Source organism: Rhincodon typus, unplaced genomic scaffold, assembly GCF_021869965.1.
Source record: "Rhincodon typus isolate 14 unplaced genomic scaffold, sRhiTyp1.1 hic_rhity00000626, whole genome shotgun sequence".
NCBI classification, from domain to species: Eukaryota; Metazoa; Chordata; class Chondrichthyes; order Orectolobiformes; family Rhincodontidae; genus Rhincodon; species Rhincodon typus.
The window spans coordinates 1963-23335 of record NW_025966264.1 but is presented as its reverse complement, the minus strand read 5'-3'; the positions used below and the strand labels follow the sequence as shown (position 1 = coordinate 23335).

The window sequence follows — 21373 nt, the reverse complement described above, 5'->3', positions numbered from 1 at the left end:
TTTCTGAAGAAAGGTCTAGGCCCGAAACGTCACCCTTCCTGCTCCTCTGATGCTGCTTGGCCTGCTGCGTTCATCCAGCTCTACACCTTGTTATCTCATTATTACAAATGTGTGACTGGTTATCATGGATTAAAAATTTTGATTATGAATTTGACCCCAATGTTCAAATCCCCACAGTAAAGAAATAAAATTAATTTATTGAGCCTTTTTAAAATTAGTCCATAATTCCACTGAAGTACCAATCGACATTGTGTTCCAATCCTAGAATAGTTTTTGAACCCCAATCTGTCAACTTCAAGGCTTGGAGCACTCTTAGTACAACTGATAATCAGTGGGTGAAAGAATGCATTAGGAATGTGACACTATATATTTTAATGCCATATTGCTAAACAATTATACTTTTATACTTGTATTAATGATCTCTTTTAAGAAGCCTGTTCTCCAACTGGGAGTCTTTTCCAGATTAACTTACTTCAAAAATGTCCAGTGATGTTAACATGCATAATATAAATGAATTTTGCCAATAGCATTTATAATAAAACTATACACTAAAAAAAGGACTGGGAGGGAAGGAATTTATTCTTAAAATGAGTGCCTAATTTGCTCTGCTCACACCTCCTTGGAGTTTAAGCTTGTATTATAACACTTTTGATAAGGGCCATAGTTGCAAGGAATATCTGGTTGAAGAAACATTCAGGGACTTGAATATAGGCTTAGTCTCATTGTCTCAATTGCCAGGTGACCATTTTACTTGTGCATGAATATCCAAAAAAACTGCAGATAAAATGAGGTTCACGCTCAATTGGGCAACCATTAACAGGCTTTATCAAACAGACTTGAAATACATATAGGAAGTGACATGTAGAAACTGGCTACTTTTAATTTTAACTCTAGGTATTTATCATTTTTCGATCTAAATTTGTTCAAGCTTTCCAGTGAAAGGGAAGCTTTACTAAGAATACACTGAAACTGGATCCTCATTAAGTGACTCAGCTAGGGCTTCGATGTTAGAGCATGCACAAGTAGTCAATTGAGTGCAATTTAGCGCTTGAAAGTGCGACTTAGAATAGGTGCTGGAGTTAAGCACTTCAGGAGGGGAAGTGGAGGAAGGGAAAGAGGTGTTTCAATCCTTAAGACTCAAGCAAGTGAGACGGGAAGGGTAAAAAAAAAATGCAGATCAAGATGCCTACCTGGCCTGAGGCCAGCGGTGGACAACAGCATGAACCATAATGAGATGCAAGTGTGCTTGGTGAGTATTTCTAGTTATATAGTAAAAGGAAGGTCTTTAATCTGTATTTACATCTCTGGCCATTTTTTTCCACTCCCTTAAATATAGTTTGAGTCTAAGATTGAATAAAATAATTACAGTGAAAGGTACAGAGCAGGGGAACCTTCAACGGTAAAGACCAGTGATACCAGAGCAAATAATTATTAAATTAAGTACAATGGTGATGACATGATACAACATGTATTACTACTGTAGTACGTGGGGGAGCTGCTGGGTACTAAAGTGATCCAGAACATGCAGATGTGTAGTAACTGCTTGCGGCCCAAACTTATTCCGATACAAGTTAAGCAGCTGGAGTCTGAGCAGTAGAAATTACACAACATAGAGGGGGTGAGTTTAGGGCAACACAGTGACTCAGTGGTTAGCACTGCTGCCTCACAGCACAAGACCCAGGTTTGATTCCAGCCTCGGGTGACTGTGTGGAGTTTATACATTCTCCCTGGTGTCTGCATGGGTGTCCTCTGGGTTTTCCTTCCACAGTCCAAAGATGTACAATTTAGATGGATTGATCATGATAAGTTGCTCATAGTGTCCAGGAACATGCAAGCTAGGTGGATTAGCCAATGGGAAAGGTGGGATACTCTTCAGAGGGTTAGTGTAAACTCGATGGACCGAACGACCTGCTTCCACACTGTAGGGATTCTATGATTCTATGATTCTATGAGCTACCTGGACACTTTGTTCAAGGCAGCATTGAGGTATGCCTGCAGGTGTTCCAGGTATAGGGACCCAGGGTATAGCATTTGAGGAGCCTAGGCCCCTCCAACTATCCAACAGTTACAACGTTCTTGCAGACTGTATGAATGAGATCAGTGAGAATGAGCAAACTCACATGGCATCATGGTACACGGAGCCATTCCATTGAGGGAAAAAAATATAAGTGTTGCAGTAGGAGACAATGACAGTGTAAGTAAGGAGATAGATACTGTTTACTGCAGCAGTAAGCTGTCATTAGTCCACACTTGATCATCAGTAAAGTGATTGAAGGTACCATCAACAGGGCAATCAAGCAGCACTTGCTTAGCAATAACTGCTCAGTAACTCTTTGTTTGGGTTTCATCATGCCACTCAGCTCCTGATCAACAAAATAGCTATATTCCAGAGGTGGCGGTGAGACTGACAGCCTCCGACATCAAGGTCCCACTTGACAAAGAGTAGCATTAGGGAGCTCTTGCAAAACTGGAGTCAACAGGAATCAAGGGAAAACTCTCCACTGGTTAGAGACATACCTAGCACAAAGGAAGATGGTTGTGATTGTTGGAGACCCTTCATCTCAGCTCAAGGACAACTCTGCAGTAGTTCCTCAGAGTAGTGTCCTTGGCCCAACCATCTTCATCAGTGACTTTCTCTCTGCAACGTTTGGAGGAGGACTGGGGGAGCACATTTAATACAAGAGCTTTATTACACAAGGTGCTCACTCTACAAGAGAGCAAGCTGGACTAAGCTTTTTCCATCCAAAATGGCCTTTGATGTCATGACATGATGTGATCACACTTTTAAATTCACAATCCAACATACTAACATAAGTACACAACACCTTCCATTATAAAAGTCAGAAGTGGGATGTTTGCTGATGACTGCACAATGTTCAACACCATTCACAACTCCTCAGATACTGAAGCACTCCATGCCTAAATACAGCAAGACCTGGACAATATCCAGATTTGGATCGACAAGTGGTAAGTAAATTTACGTCACATAAGTGCCAAACAATGACCATTTCCAACAAGAGAGAATTTAACCATCACCCCTTGACACTCAAGGCACCAACATTGTTGAATTCCCCACATCTTGGGAGTTACCACTGACCAGAAACTGAATAGGAATAAATAGTGTGACTACAGGAAAAGAGTATACACTAGGAATACTGCAGCAAGTAACTCAACTCCTGGTTCTCCAAAGCCTGTCCACATCTATAAGGCATAAGTCAGGAGTGTGATGGAATACTCTTAGTTTATCTTGATGAGTGCAGCTTCAACAGCACTCAAGAAACTTGCTGCTATCCAAGACCATTCAGTCCGCTTGACAGGCACCACATCCAAAAACATCCACGCCCTCCATTATCAACAATATGGAGCATCTATAAGGTGCATTGCAAAAATTCACCAAGGTTCCTTAGCCAGCTCCTTCCAAACACATGACCACTTCCATCTAGAAGGACAACAGCAGAAGAATTGTGGGAACACCACCACCTGCAAGTTCCCCTCCAAGCCAGTGACCGTCCTGACTTGGAAATATGTCACTTTTTCTTCAGTGTCTCTGGGTCAAAATCCAGTAACATGCTACCCAACGACATTGAGAGTCTATCAACAGCAAATGGACTGTAGTGATTCAAGAAGGCAGCTCAGAACCACTTTATCAAGGGTGACTAGGGATAGGCAATAAATGCTGGCCCAGACAGTGAAAACCACATTCCATGAATGAACGAATGACAAAAAAAATTTAAAAAAGACAAACAACCAGCTGTGAGCCTGAACATCTGTCATTGAGAAAATGTTACTGTCATAATAAAAGATATAATACTGAACACTGAGGAATACATAATATAATCAAGCAGAGTCAACATGGTTTCACAAAGCGTAAATCATGCCTGACAAATTGATTATAATTCTTTGAGGTGGTAACAAGCAGGACAGATGAGGCAGAACAAGGAATTGACTTCTAGATTTTCAGAAGGTGTTTGATGAGGTACCGATGTAAGGCTACTTAATGAGATAGTGCCCATGGTGTTGGGGATAGTATATTAACATGGATAGAGGATTGGCTAAATAAAAAAAGAGCAAGAGTTGGGATAAGGGGACGCTTTCATGATGGCAATCTCTAATTAGTGAAGTGCCACAGGAATCAGTGTTTGGGCCACAATAATTTACAATGTATTTGAATACATATTAAATCCAGGACCAGAAGACATAATCTCAGAATGAGGGATATGCCATTACTAGTCTTTCCTACTAGTGGAAACAGCTTCTCCACTTCCACTCTATCCAGGCCTCCTCAGTATCGTATAGTTTCAATGTAGTCTTCGAATGCAACAAATTCAAAATGGAGGACATAGTTCATGGTCTGAAGTTGTTGGACTCAATGTTGAATCCAGAAGGATGTAAAGTGCCCAATTGGAAAATGTTAATAACATTCAAGGTAGAGGTGTAAGATTATGAAACTTGTTATGGATATCAGGGAGGAAACAAAAAGCTGAAACTAACAAAAGTGATAATCAAAACTCATCCCTCAAACTTCCATGCTCTGCCCTTACTGTATATAACTGCATTTATCATTAATGTTGTTATATTTTTTACTCAAATTAGTGTCAACATATTTTTTGTACTATGGGTATATTTAAGTGCAAAACATGCTGTAAGAATGGTGTCAACTAGATTTAACCGTAGCACTCTTATCTTGGAGTCACATGGTCATGGGCTCAAGACCTCTGTAAAACTTTACCACAGAAAACTTAGGCTAATTGAGAAAATGTTACCTTGGACATCTTGACAATCTTTCAGACAAGTTAACAAAACTGCTTGGCTCAACCATACACTAGATTGCATGGCATTAACTGAAAAGAAGCAAAGAGGTTTTTGCGATGTCTTGATCAACTTTATCAACAGCAAAACAAATTATCTAGTCATTTATTTCTTTGACTTTGCTGTGTAAATTAAAAAAATTATTTCATGGGATGCGTGCATCATTCATTACCCCGCATTTATGGCCCATCTCTAATTGCAGATGGTGGCGGTCAAAGTTTCCTTCTTGAACTGCTGCAGTACTTAGGGGTGTATGGTTACCCACAGAGTTATCAGGAGGGGAGTTCCATGATTATTGAGCTGTCAACCATGAAGCAACAGCAATATAATTTGAGGTCAAGATGTTGTGTGGCCTGGAGGGGAATTTGTGGGTGGTGTTTGCATAAATCTGTTGCATTTATACTTCTAGGCCGTTGATTTAAAAGATGAAAGTTTGGGAGATTTTTTGAGACAGGTCTGTTGAATTGCTGCAGTGCATCATGAAGATGGGGTGTTAAAGGTAGAATTAATGTTAATCAAGTGGGCTGCCTTTTGCTCTGAGCATCCTTACCATCTCTTTCATTTATTTCTCCTCATCCTTTGTCAACTGACTTAAGCTTTTAACATTTAGCTGTGGGCATTTATTATAATAAATTTTCTAAATGCTTAAAAAGGACACTGAAGAAAATGTCTGTGATATTTGCTATGTTTGGTTCATGAATATAAATATTTTCTAATTTAAAAGAATGAGGATAGTGTTGGGAAGGAAATTTACAATTTGCTCCATCAAGCCAAACTGTGCCACAAATGGCAACTACACAAAAGTGTATATAACAAAATACAATGAGAAATAATGACAAATTTCAATGGCAACAGTCAAACAGAGATGTGGCCAAAAAAAGAGAATGACTACCCTCTAATGTATAGTCAAACCCATCTTCTCTAATTTATATTAGTTTAAAAACTTTCTTTCTGCTAATTGCTAACCTAATGCATCTATTCTGTTTCATTTGTCTAACATCTAATCATTGAATTAATTGTGAATTCCTGTGTGTTTTTTCTGTCAAATCACCAACCTCTTTGTCCAAAATTGAACCACTTCTTTTACAAACCACTGCTGCTTTCAAATTAACTTTATGATTTCAATCACGCAATTCTTTGGGAATACCACTAAAAACAATGAATAAATGAAAAAGATTTCACCAGCTTGATTTGGTCTGCATTACAGTTAGATCTACTAGATGGTATTGATTTTTTTTGTTTTATTTTAGATATGCGCTTCTCAGCTAAAATAATGATGAATGCTGCTTGAAAGTTAAACAAAGCTTTCATTACAAAAGTATAGTGACAAAACACTTTTTTTTAAACTGGATAACCGGGCAACTGTAGTGCTACTTTTAAAAGAAAACAACTTTACAGCCTGCAGATGTGAACAATCGTTTGATTAGATTATTCTATCTGCAGTTGTAGAGAAGTTGACAATTAGTCTATCCAAACGTGAACCCAGCTGGATAGCTGAGAATGAAAACTCACAGACTCATATATACATAGGAACTTGTCTTCAACTAGAATTATTCTATTTCTGGCAGTGATTTGCTCAATTTCAGAAAGATATGCTTTAAATACCTTGTTAAAATACCTAAACCCCAGTACAATGTAAACCATTAAAACAAAAATAAGTTAGAGGATGTAAATCTAAGTATACAGAATTTCATATGCCATTAGCCTAACAAAAAGCTAAGTTGAGTGTGTTTCATCTCTCAATATTACGTAACACATGGATCTATTTCAGGCAATGTTGGACTCAACACAATAAAATAGCTGCTCCTAAAATCTACAGCAAATATAAAACCTTTTACTCATTCCTTAAAAGTGACTTGTTCAAATAGGTCAATAAAGATACACCTTTCTATGAGGTTAACAATAGCTGTGCCATGACAAATTCAGTTCTTGTCATTATTCTGACTCTTTACTGAAATTCAGTTTTAACAGCCCATAATTAGGTGCTTAAAGAAAGTTTCACGTTCTCGGTTTTCCATTATTGGTATTTTAACCACAATTACACGAAAATGCGAAATTCTTTGGACAGGGTAACCATAAAACTTTTACAGTGAAGAAAGCAACTTTAGAAACATAGGACAGAAAAATTATGTGATATTGTTTCAATGCACATACATTGGTACAGTTACCAGTGCACAGCACATATCGGATTTCCAGTAGCGAGGTTTTTTAAAAAATTATAAATTGAAAAAGAAAACCTTCCAAGAATTAACATTTAGAAATTTGAAACACAATTATCCAATATAGCCTACCTCCCAACTTTTAGGAATTGGGTCACCGAAGAAATTGTCAATCATTTCCAGCTCATCCTTCTCTACCACCACAAATCCCTGGTCTTTGGCATCTTTCCCATATACTTCTGGTGACCACTGAACAAAGAATGCATACAGGTGATCTACCCTGGATGGTAGAAGGAAGGGGAAAATTCTGTTAAAATAGGTTACAGTAACTATGCAGAGCTTGGATATACATAACATGCTATTTAATTATCTGCGACTTCAATTAAGTTATCTCAACTGCATAATCTGAGAAATTGAACATTTGTACAAACTTGTGAATACGTTTAACAGAACACAACAGAATTATAATAACTATTCACATTGCAAGTGTTACACTGGCTGCGGACACAGGTGGAAGAGGCAGGAGGTCAGAGTGAAAGAGTCAAAGGGAAATTACAGTGGCCCTGATCCAAATTTTTAAATCATCTCTGGCCACAGGGGAAATGCCAGATGACTGGAGGACAGTTAAAGTGGTTCCACTTTAGAAGGAGGGTGGTAGAGATAGTCCAGGAAACTATAGACCAGTGAATCTAATATCAGTAGGAAAACTATTGGAGAAAATAGTGAAAAAAGGAAATTAATCTCCATTTAGAGATGCAAGGATTGATTGGGATAGTCAGTGCAGTTTTGCCAGAGGGAGGTCATGCCTCACAAATGTGATGGAATTTTGAGGAGGTGATCGAGTGTTTGGATGAGAGTGGAGCAGTTGATGTAGTTTATATGGATTTCAGCAGGGCTTTTACCAAGGTCCACATGGGAGACTGATAACGAAGGTAAAAGCTCAGGGGATCCAGGATAACTTGGCTAGATGGATCCAAAATGAGTTTAGTGACAAAAGATACAGGGTAGTCATAGAAGGCTGTGTGACTGAAGCCCAGTATACAGTGGTGTCCCATAATGCTGGGCACCTTTATTGTTTGTGATATTTATAAATGATGTAAGTGAGAATGTGGGAGGGATGATAATGTAATTTGTGGATGACACAAAGATTGGCCGGGTTGTTGACATTGAAGAGAAAGGTGTTCGGTTACAGGAGACTATGAACAAGTTGGTCATGAGTGGCAGATGGAATTTAACCCAGGTAAGTGAGAAGTGATGCATTTTGGAAGGAGGAACAAGATAAGGGAGTACACAATAAATGGAAAAAAAACTATGAAGCTCAGAGGAACAAGAGGGATTATCATAAAATCCCTACAGTGTGGGAGCAGGCTGTTCGGCCCATGAAGTCCACACCAAATCGCCGAAGAACAACCCACCCAGACCCAACACCCCCTACCCTATCCCTGTAACCCCACATTTCCCATGGCTAATTCACCTAGCCTCACATCCCTGGACACGATGGGCAATTTAGCATGGCCAATCCACCTAGCCTGCACATCTTTGGGCAATGGAAGCACCCAGAGGAAACCCACACAGACACAGGGAGAATGCGCACACTTCACACAGACATTCACCCAAGGGTGGAATCAAACCCAGGACCCTGGCGCTGTAAGGCAGCAGTGCCAACCACTCAGCCACCATGCTGCCCCCTAAGTCTTAAAGTGCTTGACAACAGATCCCCAAAGATGGCAGGACAGGTTAATAGGGCAGTTAAGAAGGCAAACCAGACACATGCCTTTATCAGTCATGACACAGATTTTGAAAGCACGGAGATCATGTTAGAACGGTACAGACCTTTGATTAGGCCACAGATTGAGTACTGTGTGCAGTTCTGGTTGCCACACTATGGGAAGGATCTGATTGCACTGGAAGGGGTGCAAGGAGATTCACCAGGATGTTGCTGGGGATGGAGCATTTTGGCTACAAACGGAAATTAGATATGAGATTGTTTTCTATGGAGTACAGAAGGTTGGGGGTACCTGATTGAGGTGTATAAGAGGTGGGGCATGGACAGGGGGAATAGACAGCATCTACTCCCCTTAGTCAAAGGATCAATAAAAATGGAGCATCATTTTCAAGTAAAAGAAAGGAGGTTTAAAGGGAATTTGAGGAAAAAAACATTTTCACCCAGGAGGGTGGTAAGGGCTTGGAGTGCACTGCCTGAGAGAGTAACTGAGATGGGAAACCTCACAATCTTTAAAAAGTACTTGGACAAGCACTTGAAGTGTCATTACATTTCAAGGCCATGGGCCTAGTGCAAATAGTAGTGTATTTTTGGCCGTACAGACTTGATGGGCGGAAAGGCCTCTTCTGTACTGATGATGCTGAGTCAATGAGACTCAGGTAAAACAGACAGGAGGGTCGGGTGCTGCCAATACTACGCAAAATAACGCATTATCTTGCATACATATAAGACATTTAATCAATGTCATTTCATTTTAAAAACCTGTACATAATATCTGGCAAAAATGAATGACTATCATTCGACCAAAATAATGAGAAAATACAATTTAAAACAAACGTGAGCTTTTAAAAAGTAAACAAAAATTCTGACACACTATGCACAATTAGCTACACTGGAATAAAAATGCTCACATCCTTTAAAAGAATACAAAGAAAGATACACCAAGTCTGAATCAGATGGTTTTTTGCTTGCAAGCATACCTGTTATATTTCCATACCAAGTAACTATTCATGTACAAACAGTTGAGAATAAAAATAAATACAGAGGTCAAGAAAATAGAAACATAGAAATTAGATGAAGGAATAGGCCATTCAGCCCTTGGAGCCTGCTCTGCCATTCAATATGATCAAGGTGAATCATCCAATTCGTACCTTATTGCTGCTTTCTCCCCACACTGTTTGATCCCTTTAGCCTCAAGAAATATGTCTAACTCATTCTTGAAAATATTTATGTTTTGGTTTCAATCATTTTCTGTGGCAAAGAATTACAAAGGCTCACCACTCTGTGGGTGAAGATATTTCTTCTCATTTCAGTCCTAAATGGACTACCCACAAATCCTTAAACTGTGAATCAGAGATAGTAGGAACTGCAGATGCTGGAGAATCCGAGACAACAAGGTGCAGAGCTGGATGAACACAGCAGGCCAAGTAGCATCATAGGAGCAGAAAGGCTGACGTTTCAGGCCTAGACCCTTCATCAGAAATGGGGGAGGGGAACGGGGTTCTGAAATAAATAGGGAGAGAGGGGGAGGCGGATAGAAGATGGATAGAGGAGAGGATAGGTGGAGAGGAAACAGACAGGTCGAAGAGGCGGGGATGGAGCCAGTAAAGGTGAGTGTAGGTGGGGAGTTAGGGAGGGGATAGGTCAGTCCAGGGAGGACGGACAGGTCAAGGGGGCGGGATGAGGTTGGTAGGTAGGAGATGGGGGTGCGGCTTGAGGTGGGAGGAGGGGATAGGTGGGAGGAAGAACAGGTTAGGGAGGCGGGGACGAGCTGGGCTGGTTTTGGGATGCGGTAGGGGGAGGGGAGATTTTGAAGCTTGTGAAATCCACATTGATACCATTGAGCTGCAGGGTTCCCAAGTGGAATATGAGTTGCTGTTCCTGCAACCTTCAGGTAGCATCGTTGTGGCACTGCTGGAGGCCCAGGATGGACATGTCATCTGAGGAATGGGAGGAGGAGTTGAAATGGTTCGTGACTGGGAGGTGCAGTTGTTTATTGCGAACCGAGCGTAGGTGTTCTGCAAAGCGGTCCCCAAGCCTCCGCTTGGTTTCCCCGATGTAGAAGAGGCCACAACGGGTACGGTGGATGCAGTATACCACATTAGCAGATGTGCAGGTGAACATCTGCTTGATGTGGAAAGTCTTCTTGGGGCCTGGGATGGGGGTGAGGGAGGAGGTATGGGGGCAGGTGTAGCACTTCCTGCGGTTGCAGGGAAAAGTGCCGGGTGTGGTGGGGCTGGAGGGGAGTGTGGAGCGGACAAGGGAGTCACGGAGAGAGTGGTCCCTCCGGAAAGCAGATAAGGGTGGGGAGGGAAAGATGTCTTTGGTGGTGGGGTCGGATTGCAGATGGCGGAATTGTCGGAGGATGATGCGTTGGATCCGGAGGTTGGTGGGGTGGTACGTGAGGATGAGGGGGATTCTGTTTTGGTTCTTATTGCGGGGACGGGATGTGAGGGATGAGTTGCAGGAAATGTGGGAGACACGGTTGAGGGCGTTCTCAACCACTGAGCGGGGGAGAAGTATCTCCTACCTACCAACCTCATCCCGCCCCCTTGACCTGTCCGTCCTCCCTGGACTGACCTATCCCCTCCCTAACTCCCCACCTACACTCACCTTTACTGGCTCCATCCCCGCCTCTTCGACCTGTCTGTTTCCTCTCCATCTATCCTCTCCTCTATCCATCTTCTATCCGCCTCCCCCTCTCTCCCCATTTATTTCAGAACCCCGTTCCCCTCCCCCATTTCCGATGAAGGGTCTAGGCCTGAAACGTCAGCCTTTCTGCTCCTATGATGCTGCTTGGCCTGCTGTGTTCATTCAGCTCTGCACCTTGTTGTCTCCTTAAACTGTGAACTCTGATTCCAGACACACTGTTCATCAGGAACACCCTTCTTGTGGTTACCCTTTCTAGAACTCATAGGTATAATGACAAAATAAATAAAATAATAGTACGATTTGAATTCAGGCGCTGCAAACAGAATTGTGACACATAATTTGTTCTGAAATATTGCTCTTAGTGCCTTTATTGATGCCTCTATTTTCATTGTGGGTGGACTGAGTAAGAAAACACTTGTTTCTGCCCATCTGCATACTTTCAAACTACATTCTGCAGCTTAATGTCATGAACAGGATGCTTATACGTTCTTTCCTACAAAAAATATTTAAGGTTTTTCTTTTTGCCATTTGCTTCTAATTACTAGTTGTTAGACTAATATAACTGAAGCAGAATTTGACTGAAGGAAGATACTCAGAAACACACAATCTAACCAGTAAACTTAACAAAAATAAGCCAAAAGCACAATCCACTGACAAACTTCTGATTTTTTTTTTGAAGAGTTGCATTATAAAGTAGAGCCCCCTAGTCATTTATTGTTAAGATACTGTACATGCCTCATTATGTAGAACATATTTTACCTAAGTTTGATAAAAACAAACACTGAAATGTATGATGATTATGATCCCACCTCCTTTTGCTACAAGCCTGGAAAAGGAACTTGTTTCATACTTAAAATGATATCAAAAGCTACAGCCAGCCAACTTGGTAGCCAGATTCTGAAACAACATTTTCTTAAGTCAGTACTCAATGTCTAGCTCGCAGTTCTATTTAATTAACAGTGGTCATAATATTGCTACCAAAAAAAGAAACTGCTGGAGAAACTCTAAGTTTGGCCACATCTGTGGAAATATTAACTCTGCTTTCTCTCCACAGATGCTGTCAGACCTACTGAGTTTCTCCAGCAATTTTTCTTTTTGTTTCAGATTTCCAGCATTTGTTGTTCCTTGTTTTATCACAATATTTCTGTTTGGTCATTACAGTGGATAATGAAACTCCTCTAATATAATTCCATTTCCTAAAAGAAGAATTAAAGCGTGTTCTTCCACTGCAAACCTTATAAAAATGTAAAATTACCTTTCAACTGCTCCCTATATTTCTTGTATTTCTATGGCCCACCTGCATCTTAGACCCTCCTTGTCACTACTTGCACTTTGTAACATGTGTCAGTTTACTCATGCACATCACACACCTTAAAGCTGCCTTTAAAAAAGAATGATGGATCAGTATACTCAGATGTCAGAAAGAGGAGAACAGCAGCACAGAAAGGAGGTAAGTCACACGTAACAGTGAGAAAAGGGATGGGAAATCTGATCCCCTTTCCATCCATTTTGCTGAAATAATATTTCCAAAGAACAGTGTAGGAATAAATTTAATTTCTAGCTTTTCGGTACAACATATTGCATTCTTTAGCTGAACTGTGGTATACTGTCAGTTCAATGTAGAGTTTGGATTAAAATTAACTCTGCCAGATTACTGAAAATGTTCACATTTGAAAACGTGTCACCTAGTCACTTTGATGGTATGAGAAATGAGACAATTCCATCCACTTTCTCCCAATATTTAAAATACTCAGAAGGGAGTGGATGTTTTATCAACCTGCATGTAGACAATATGAATCAACTAAAATAGCAAAAATCTGATTTTGGCAGCAGCACTTCACAACTATTCAAAGACCAGCAATGTGACATAATTCATTTTATTCATATAAACAGATTCAAATTCTCAACCAACCTTTTTCAACAAATGTAAATGTGAACAATTAAACAAGCGTTATAAATATAACTGAGTGCTTAAAATTTTAGATAACAAGGTGTAGAGCTGGATGAACACAGCTTAAAATTTTACTTGTTTAAACTCCCAATTTATTAGTTTTGAAATATAATTTTGAAATTAGAATTAGTTTTGAAGCAATGATTAAAATAGATACTTACTCTCTGACACTATAACCAAGGCCCATTTTAGAATTACAACAGAAAAATATGTAGAGCACTGGAAAGTTTTTGCGTTTTGGTGCAGCTGTGTTGAGTTCACATTCAGCACAAAACTTAAAGCTAGGTTCACAATTTAATTTAATGATGTTAACCTGTTTAGTTAACTCTTGAATCACTGCCAATGCAATCATCTTTCATCAGGGAAGTACGTGGATCCTTTAAAAGTTGCTTATTAATCAAAGTAGCCTGCCAATGTGCTGAACATCGTACAACCTTGACAAATCTACACAATTGTTCTGACTTCAAGCACGTATTTGGCAAACTATAAGCTTGTACGTTTCTCTGATGGCTGCTCCAAATATCATTAAAGCAAATCATTCTTAGATTTTTCCCAACTCCATTAAAATTACACTCTGTAAACATATTTTCTGATTAGCCATGTAAATGTGTAATTTAAAAAAATCTGACATACGAACATTTCCTATACTTATGAACAGCTACTTAATATTCTGCCGTATTCAGTTCTGATTTGTGTACAAATTGACTTGCGAACAGACATAAGAACGGAACCCGTTCGTAACCCGGGAACTGCCTGTAATAAATTCTAGTATTTTCCCAATGATATGTTAGGCTAACTGGCTTATATTTCCCCATTTCTGTCATTCTCCTTTCCTGATCAGGGCTGTAATATTTGGCGTTTCCCAGTCCTCTCAGATCTTTCCAGTTTAATTGAGATAAATGTGAGGTGTTGCATTTTAGTAAGGCAAACTAGTGCAGAATGAAGGTATAACAAGGTCTAGAGCTGGATGAACACAGCAGGCCAGGCAGCATCAGACGAGCAGGAAAGCTGACATTTTGGGTCTGGGTGGGTACATGAACAGGAATGGTTTAAGAGGGATATGGTCCAAACGCTGGCAAATGGGACTAGACCAGTTCAGGATATCTGGTTGCCACGGATGAGTTTGACCAAGGGGCTGTTTCTGTGTTATTCTATGATGTCTTACAATATAATATGCATCTGGACAAGCACTTAAGATGTCAGGGCATAGTAGGCTGTGGACAAAGCGCAGGTAAATGGGATTTGTGTAGTTGGTAGCCATAGACATGGTGCACCGAAGGGCTTGTTTCTGTGCTGAATGATAATTCTAAACCCTTCAACCACTTCAAGTACTTAGTTTCTATTTCATCCATTGACATATTGAACCTGGGTGTTTGACCAAGGTCAGTGTACTACAGATCATACCACTTTGGCTTGCATAATGTCCTATTTCCAATTAGAGTCATATACAGTCATAGAGTCATACAGCACGGAAACAGACTGTCCAAATCATTCGTGCCAACCAGATTTCCCAATCTAAACTAGTCTCACTTGCTTCCATTTGGCCCATATCCCTCTAAACCTTTTCTATTCATGTATCTATCCAAATATTGTTACTGTACCTGCATCGACCACTTCCAGTGGCAGTTCATTCCATATATGCACCACCCTCTGCATGAAAAAGTTGCCCCTCGGGTCTTTTTAAAACGTTTCCCCTCTCATCTTAAAAGTATGATGTGGAGATGCTGGTGTTGGATTGGGGTGGACACAGTCAGAGGTCACACAACACCATGTTATGGTCCAACAGATTTATTTGAAATAAGCTTTTTCAGTGCTGCTCCTTTGTCACGTGAAGTCCTGATGAAGGAGCAGCGCTCCTAAAGCTTGTGATTTCAAATAAACCTCTTGGGCTATAACCTGATGTCGTGTGACTTCTGACCTTAAAAATATGCTCCCTAGTTTTGAACTCATCCACCATAGAAAATAGACCTTTGCTATTCATCTTATCTATGTCCTTCCAGCATATCCAGCTCATCCCAAAAACTCAAATCCTCCAGTCCCAGCAACAATCTGGTAAATTTTTGCTGAACCCCCTCCAATTTTAATAATAGCCATCATACAGCAGAGCAACCAGTACTCCAAAAGTGGTATCACCAACATCCTGTACAACCATAGTTGGTTTGCTCGCTAAGCTGGTTCATTAGTTCATAGACGTTTCATTACTCTGCTAGGTAACATCATCAGTGCAGCCTCCGATAAAGCACTGCTGTGTTTTCCTGCCTGGTATTTAAACTCTGGGGTCCATTGGATTTCATTACGTCATTTCTGGTTTTCCGTCACAGTGGTGTGTATATATAGGGTCTGTGTTTGTTGATGGCCTTCTTGGTGGAGAACCAGGCCTCTAGGAATTCCCGTGCTTGTCTCTGTTTGGCCTGTTCTAGGATCCTGGTGTTGTCCCAATCGAACTGGTGGTTCTCCTTATCCGTGTGAATGGAGATGAGGGAGTATTGGTCGTGTCTTTTTGTTGCTAGTTGGTGTTCATGTACCCTTGTGGCCAATTTTCTTCCTGTGTGTCCAATGTAATGTTTGTCGCACTCCTTGCATGGGATTTTGTATATTACATTGGTTCTGTCCATAGTCGTTAAGGGATCTTTGGTTAGAGCTAGCAGTTGGCGTAGGATTGATGTAGGTTTGTGTGCTACTCTGATGCCCAATGGTCGTAGGAGTCTTGTGGTCAGTTCGGATATGCTCCTGATGTATGGTAGCATGATGAGTGTGTTAGGGCGTGTAGTATCTTCTTCTTGTTGTTCATGTGATAGGCATCGTTGGACCCAGTTGTTCGGGTGTCCGTATTCCTTAAATACTTGGTGGAGGTACTCTTCTTCTTTTGGGCGTAGTTCTGGGTTGTGATATATCAGAATTCAAATGTGTTAACAACTTTTAATATAACTCCATAAATCATGTCTATTAATCCATTAACCCACTAATTCGTGGTTATAATACTAACTGCAGATTTCCATGTACTAGCCAGCCCCCATTCAAACTAATTCAGGGGTTCGCTACCATATCAGATTACAACCACTTCAATTTGCGGTTACACCCCACTTGAAAGTGCACTCATGCATAACGCGCTATGTAAACAACTCCATTTAAACAAGACGGACATTCCATTCAAAGGTGCAGTCAGGCGTGATGGCTAACAAAGCTGCACAGACACTACAGGATGGAACCTTTTTGCACCCCCACACCAAAAATAATGTTATTTGATATTAATATCCAATTGAATAGTTGCTATTACCAAGTCGTTTATCTTCTCCCTCCAGCTGGAGTAACTCCAAGTATCAGTCAAAGGTGATAATTGGATAGCCCTGCAGACTTTTCCTGTATGTTATGTAGCTAGGTACTTGTCCTAAGTTTTTATTCAACATGTATATAAAACTTTACCCCACTAATAGAACTAACAAACGCAATGCAGTGTATGTAAGCAACCTTTAACTTACTAATAAAACAAACTAAACAAGATTAACAACTTCTGAATTATGCAAGGACACTCTAATCTCATTAAAATAACCATTAACACCCAACAATAACCGGCAACATTTAGCACATGTTTAAACCATCTCCAATTTCCTGCAAAACAGTTTTTGTACAATGTCTACTGCTTAAAGCTCAACTGTTAGAATGTTAATATGCTTGAATTCTGTATAAAATGGCTGCTTTTGAGCTTTGATTTTGGGGAATTCTATTTCGCCTTACACTGTGCTGCTGTGAAGGTGCAATAAAGAAGCTATTTTCGCCACTCACTGATCCTGGTCATCTGGTTCTTTGAACACGATCTCACAGTTGCTACAGTGTGTTGTCGCTCATTTAAGTAGTATTTTCACGCAACTTTGTTTGTGGGTGTTGGAGTGGTTACTGTTGAAATTCAGTACTTGGTCAGTGTGTGTGGCTTTTCTGTGTATCTTTGTCAGGAATTCTCCGTTGGCCCTGCGTTCTACCATGACATCCAGGAATGGGGGCTGTTCATTCTTTTCTCTTCCCTGGTGAATTTGATGCCGGTGAGAGTGTTGTTTATTAGTTGGTGTGTCTCCTCTAGTTTGGTCTGTTCGATGATGACGGAAGTGTCGGCCATGTATTGGATCCATAGTTTGGGTTGGATTTGCGGGAGGGCCACACTTTCGAGTCTCCGCATCCCCGCGTCTGCTATTAGTCCAGAGATAGGTGACCCCATGAGTGTCCCGTTGATCTGTTCGTAGATTTGGCCATTAAAGGTAAAGTGGATCATGAGACATAGGTCCAGAAGTTTCACCATGGTGTCTGCGGAGATGGCAGGAAAACACAACAGCGCTTCATCGGAGGCTGCACTGATGACATTACCCAGCAGGGTAACAAAATGTCTGTGAACTAACGAACCAGCTCGGCACACGAACCAACTACAGCACCCACAACCCGAGCTACAGATCTACTCAAGAACCTTAGAGTCCTGTACAGCCTCAACATGACATCCCAACTCCTGTACTCATTGAAGGCAAGCATGCTAAATGCCTTCTTAACCACCCTGTCTACCTGTGATGCAACTTTCAAAGAACGATGTACCTGAACCCCTAGGCGTCCCTATGATTAACTGTGTAAGTCCTGCTCTTGTTTGTTTTACCAAAATGCAATACTACATATTTATCCAAATTCAACTCTATCTGCGGTTCCTCAGCCCATTGGCCCAAATGATCAAGATCCTTTGTGATCTTCACTGTCCACTATACCACCAATTTTGGTATCACCCACAAACTTATTAATCATGATTTCTAATTTCTCATCCAAATCGTTTACATAAGTTACAAACGTAAGTGGACCCAGCACCAATCTCTGCAGAATACTGCCTGTCACAGGCCTCCAATTGAAAAACCCTCCATCACAACGCTCTGTCTCCTACCATCAAGCCAATTTTGTATCCAATTGGCAACTCTCCTTGAATCCCATGTGATCTAACTTTACTAAACGGTCTACCATGCAGAACCTCGTCAAAGGCTTTACATAAACAAGGTCTACCACTCCGCCCTCAATCTTTTTGGTTACTTCCTCAAAAACCTCAATCAAGTTTGTGAAACACAATATCCCACGCTCAAAGCCATGCTGACTATCCCTAATCGGTCCTTGCCTCTCCAAATGCATGTAAAATCATGTCCCTCAGAATCCCATCCAACAACTTATCCATCACTGATGTCAAATTCACAGGTTTATAGTTCCCAGGATTCTGCTTTCAGCCTTTCTTAAATAAAGGCAAAATATTAGCCACCCTCCAGTCCTCCGGCACCTCAGCCACGGCTGTAGATGATATAAATATATCTACTAGGTCATTCTAAAAATTTACAAACATTTGTCAGCAGAACAGAGTTGATTTTACGAAGCAACATATTACATTATTTTTAGGTAACACTACTGAATTGACTTCCGGAGGAGCCAACTGAAAGTCTAATCAATTCTTACCAGAAAAACTTCAAAAAGCGATATGCAGCATTGAAGAAACATTAATGATTTACATTACATTAAATTTAACAACTAGTCAATAATAATGCAATTCTGTAGTATCTAGCTCAGCTAACCCATCCACCAAATTACTTATATTTACTGAGAAAATAAATTGATAAGTGCCAGCCCTTTTGATTTGTATTTTGAATACATTTCCAAAGTCATCAAGAAAAATTATGGCATTTTATTAACTCACAATAGCTTATTGTTCTTGAACAGTCATGTAAAGGTCAAAGTCAACTGTCAAAAATATTCACAGGTCTCTATCTTCAGTTTATCAGAGTGTCACTTGGAAGCCTACCAGTACTAGTGAGTGTTGTAAAGGTTAGAAAATAAAGTGCAGGTACAATTACTGTTGAATTGCTGGATTAGAGGATTGAAGAGTTAGGAAGTGGAAGAGCAAGAAACAGAAAAATAGACAAAAGTGTGCGATAAATTCTCCACACATCATCTCTGGTTAGCCTTGCGTAACCCAGAACAAGTATTCAAATAATACAGACATAATCAGGGTAAATAAGTGCTTATTCCCCTTTGTATCTCCACGTTCATGCTGGTCGGGAGACATTTAACAGACAGACATTCACTACATCCATATTTGCCATGTCTGATGATACAGGGGGAATGTTATAGTATCTCTTCACAGTACATCAACTGTTTACATGACTGACCACATATCAATTTCAAGTCAGACTGCAATATTAAGTAGGCAAAAAAGTGTACGTGCAGTATTAAACAAATAAAAAACAAGCTGGGATAGTCAACAAACTGATTAAATGCCCGAAACGTCAGCCTTTCTGCTCCTATGATGCTGCTTGGCCTGCTGTGTTCATCCAGCTCTGCACCTTGTTGTCTCGGATTCTCCAGCATCTGCAGTTCCTGCTATCTCTGATTAAATGTCAACTTGATCAGGCAATTTTTATTACAGAGGAGTGTGCAACTTAGCTGGATCCAGTCCACAGAGCAGAGTAACCATTTAATATTAGACCAATCTGAAACTGAAAATTCTTCTCCACAAACCACAGGAATACAAAATTCATTGGCCTTCAATTTTTGGCATGTGCCTGCAGTTAGTAGCATACCTCTACCCACAGGAAACAAAGTGGATAAGATAATTTGTTACCTATCGATGCTTCCTCTCAAGTTTTTTGTGGAATGCACAAGCAACTTTTTTCTTCATGAGAAGAAATTGTGCAGGGACTTGCAAGTTGCTGTGTGGTTACGTAGCTGAGAGAAAATATTGCTACCCACCTCATTTTCCCAATGGTGGTGTGACCACAAGAGACTCCTGTACAACTTCAGACTCAATTTCTCTGCTGCATCCTCTACACATTTCAGGGGACTACACAACATTGGGAAGAAATCATATTCTCCAGGAGCTTTCCCTTTGTAAAGACAAGGGACATTGCGGCTATGCGCTGCAGGCAGTTGGACAACTGTTTTCTGGCTTTAAAAGACACAGCATAATACACCAGTTGAATGAAGAACAGACTGCTCCTGCTTTAAAGATATTATTTTGCTCTAAGTATATTGACAAGTTATAGCCAAGAAGGGGCTAAATGGGCTCAAGTGATAACTGTGGTCAACATTTTCAGTGTTACAACACTTAACAAGAGTGCAACAAAAGTTTATGGTTTGAACAGTGTGGTCAAGCCCAGTGAATATATCTGCACATCACAGACAGAATTTAATCAGGTAGGTGGCTGAGTGAGCAAGTGAGACAGAGTAAAAGAAGAGGCGGTGCTGCAATATTGATAAAGGAGTCAATCACCACAGTATGTGAGCATGGTATCTTAGATCATTCCTCAAATTATAATAAATGAATAGAACCTAAAAACACAAAGTTGGGGGGGGGGGGGGCAATCATTTTGTCAGAGGTCAATCATTTTTGTCTGACCAGTCAGGGATATATGGAAAGACAAATGTAGGCAAATCTCAGAGAAGTGTAAAAATAATAAGATAATAACAGTAGGGGACTTCAATGTCTCCAAAATTAACTGGGACAGTCAAAGTGTGAAAGGCTTAGAGGGAGTAGAATTCTTAAAATACGTCCAGGAGAGCTCTTTATGCCAGCATGTAAACAGCCCGACTAGAGAGTGGTTAGTGCTAAATCTAATTTTAGGCCAACTGGACAAAAAGTAGATGTGGTAGTGGGGGAAGCATTTCCGTGGTAGTGACCATAATTCAATAAGATTTAACATAATTATTGATGAAGACAAAGATGCGTAAGAAATAAAGATTCTGAACTGGGGAAAGCCAATTCCAATAAAATAAGACAAGACAAAAGTGGACTGGAGCAGCTATTTGGAGAAAAATCTACATCACAGCAGTGGGGAACATTCAAAAGACTAATAGTGAGAGTCCAGGGCCAATACGTTCCTGTAAAAGGTAAAGGGTGAAATTAACAAGTCCAGAGTACCTTGAATGTAATGGGACATTTAGGATTGGTTAAGGGAAGAATAATGGAAGCTTATGGCAAATACTGAAGGCTCAAAATAGCAGATCCCTAGTGGAGTATAGAAATTGCAGTAGATTGCTTAAAAACTAGGAGAACAAAAAAATAGGAGAACAAAAAAA

At 40.3% G+C, this 21373-nt stretch overlaps 1 protein-coding gene across 1 annotated transcript in view; it reads right to left on the bottom strand.

Moving 5' to 3' along the window:
• LOC125480955 (nuclear receptor coactivator 7-like) overlaps window positions 1-7385 on the bottom strand; it is a 16383-nt gene extending 8998 nt beyond the window's left edge. The window contains exon 1 of the mRNA XM_020531163.2: window positions 7101-7385. Within this exon, the coding sequence (XP_020386752.2) occupies window positions 7101-7325 (225 nt within the window). The 5' untranslated portion in view covers window positions 7326-7385. The remainder of the gene's footprint in view (window positions 1-7100) is intronic.
• Window positions 7386-21373: the final 13988 nt, after the last annotated feature.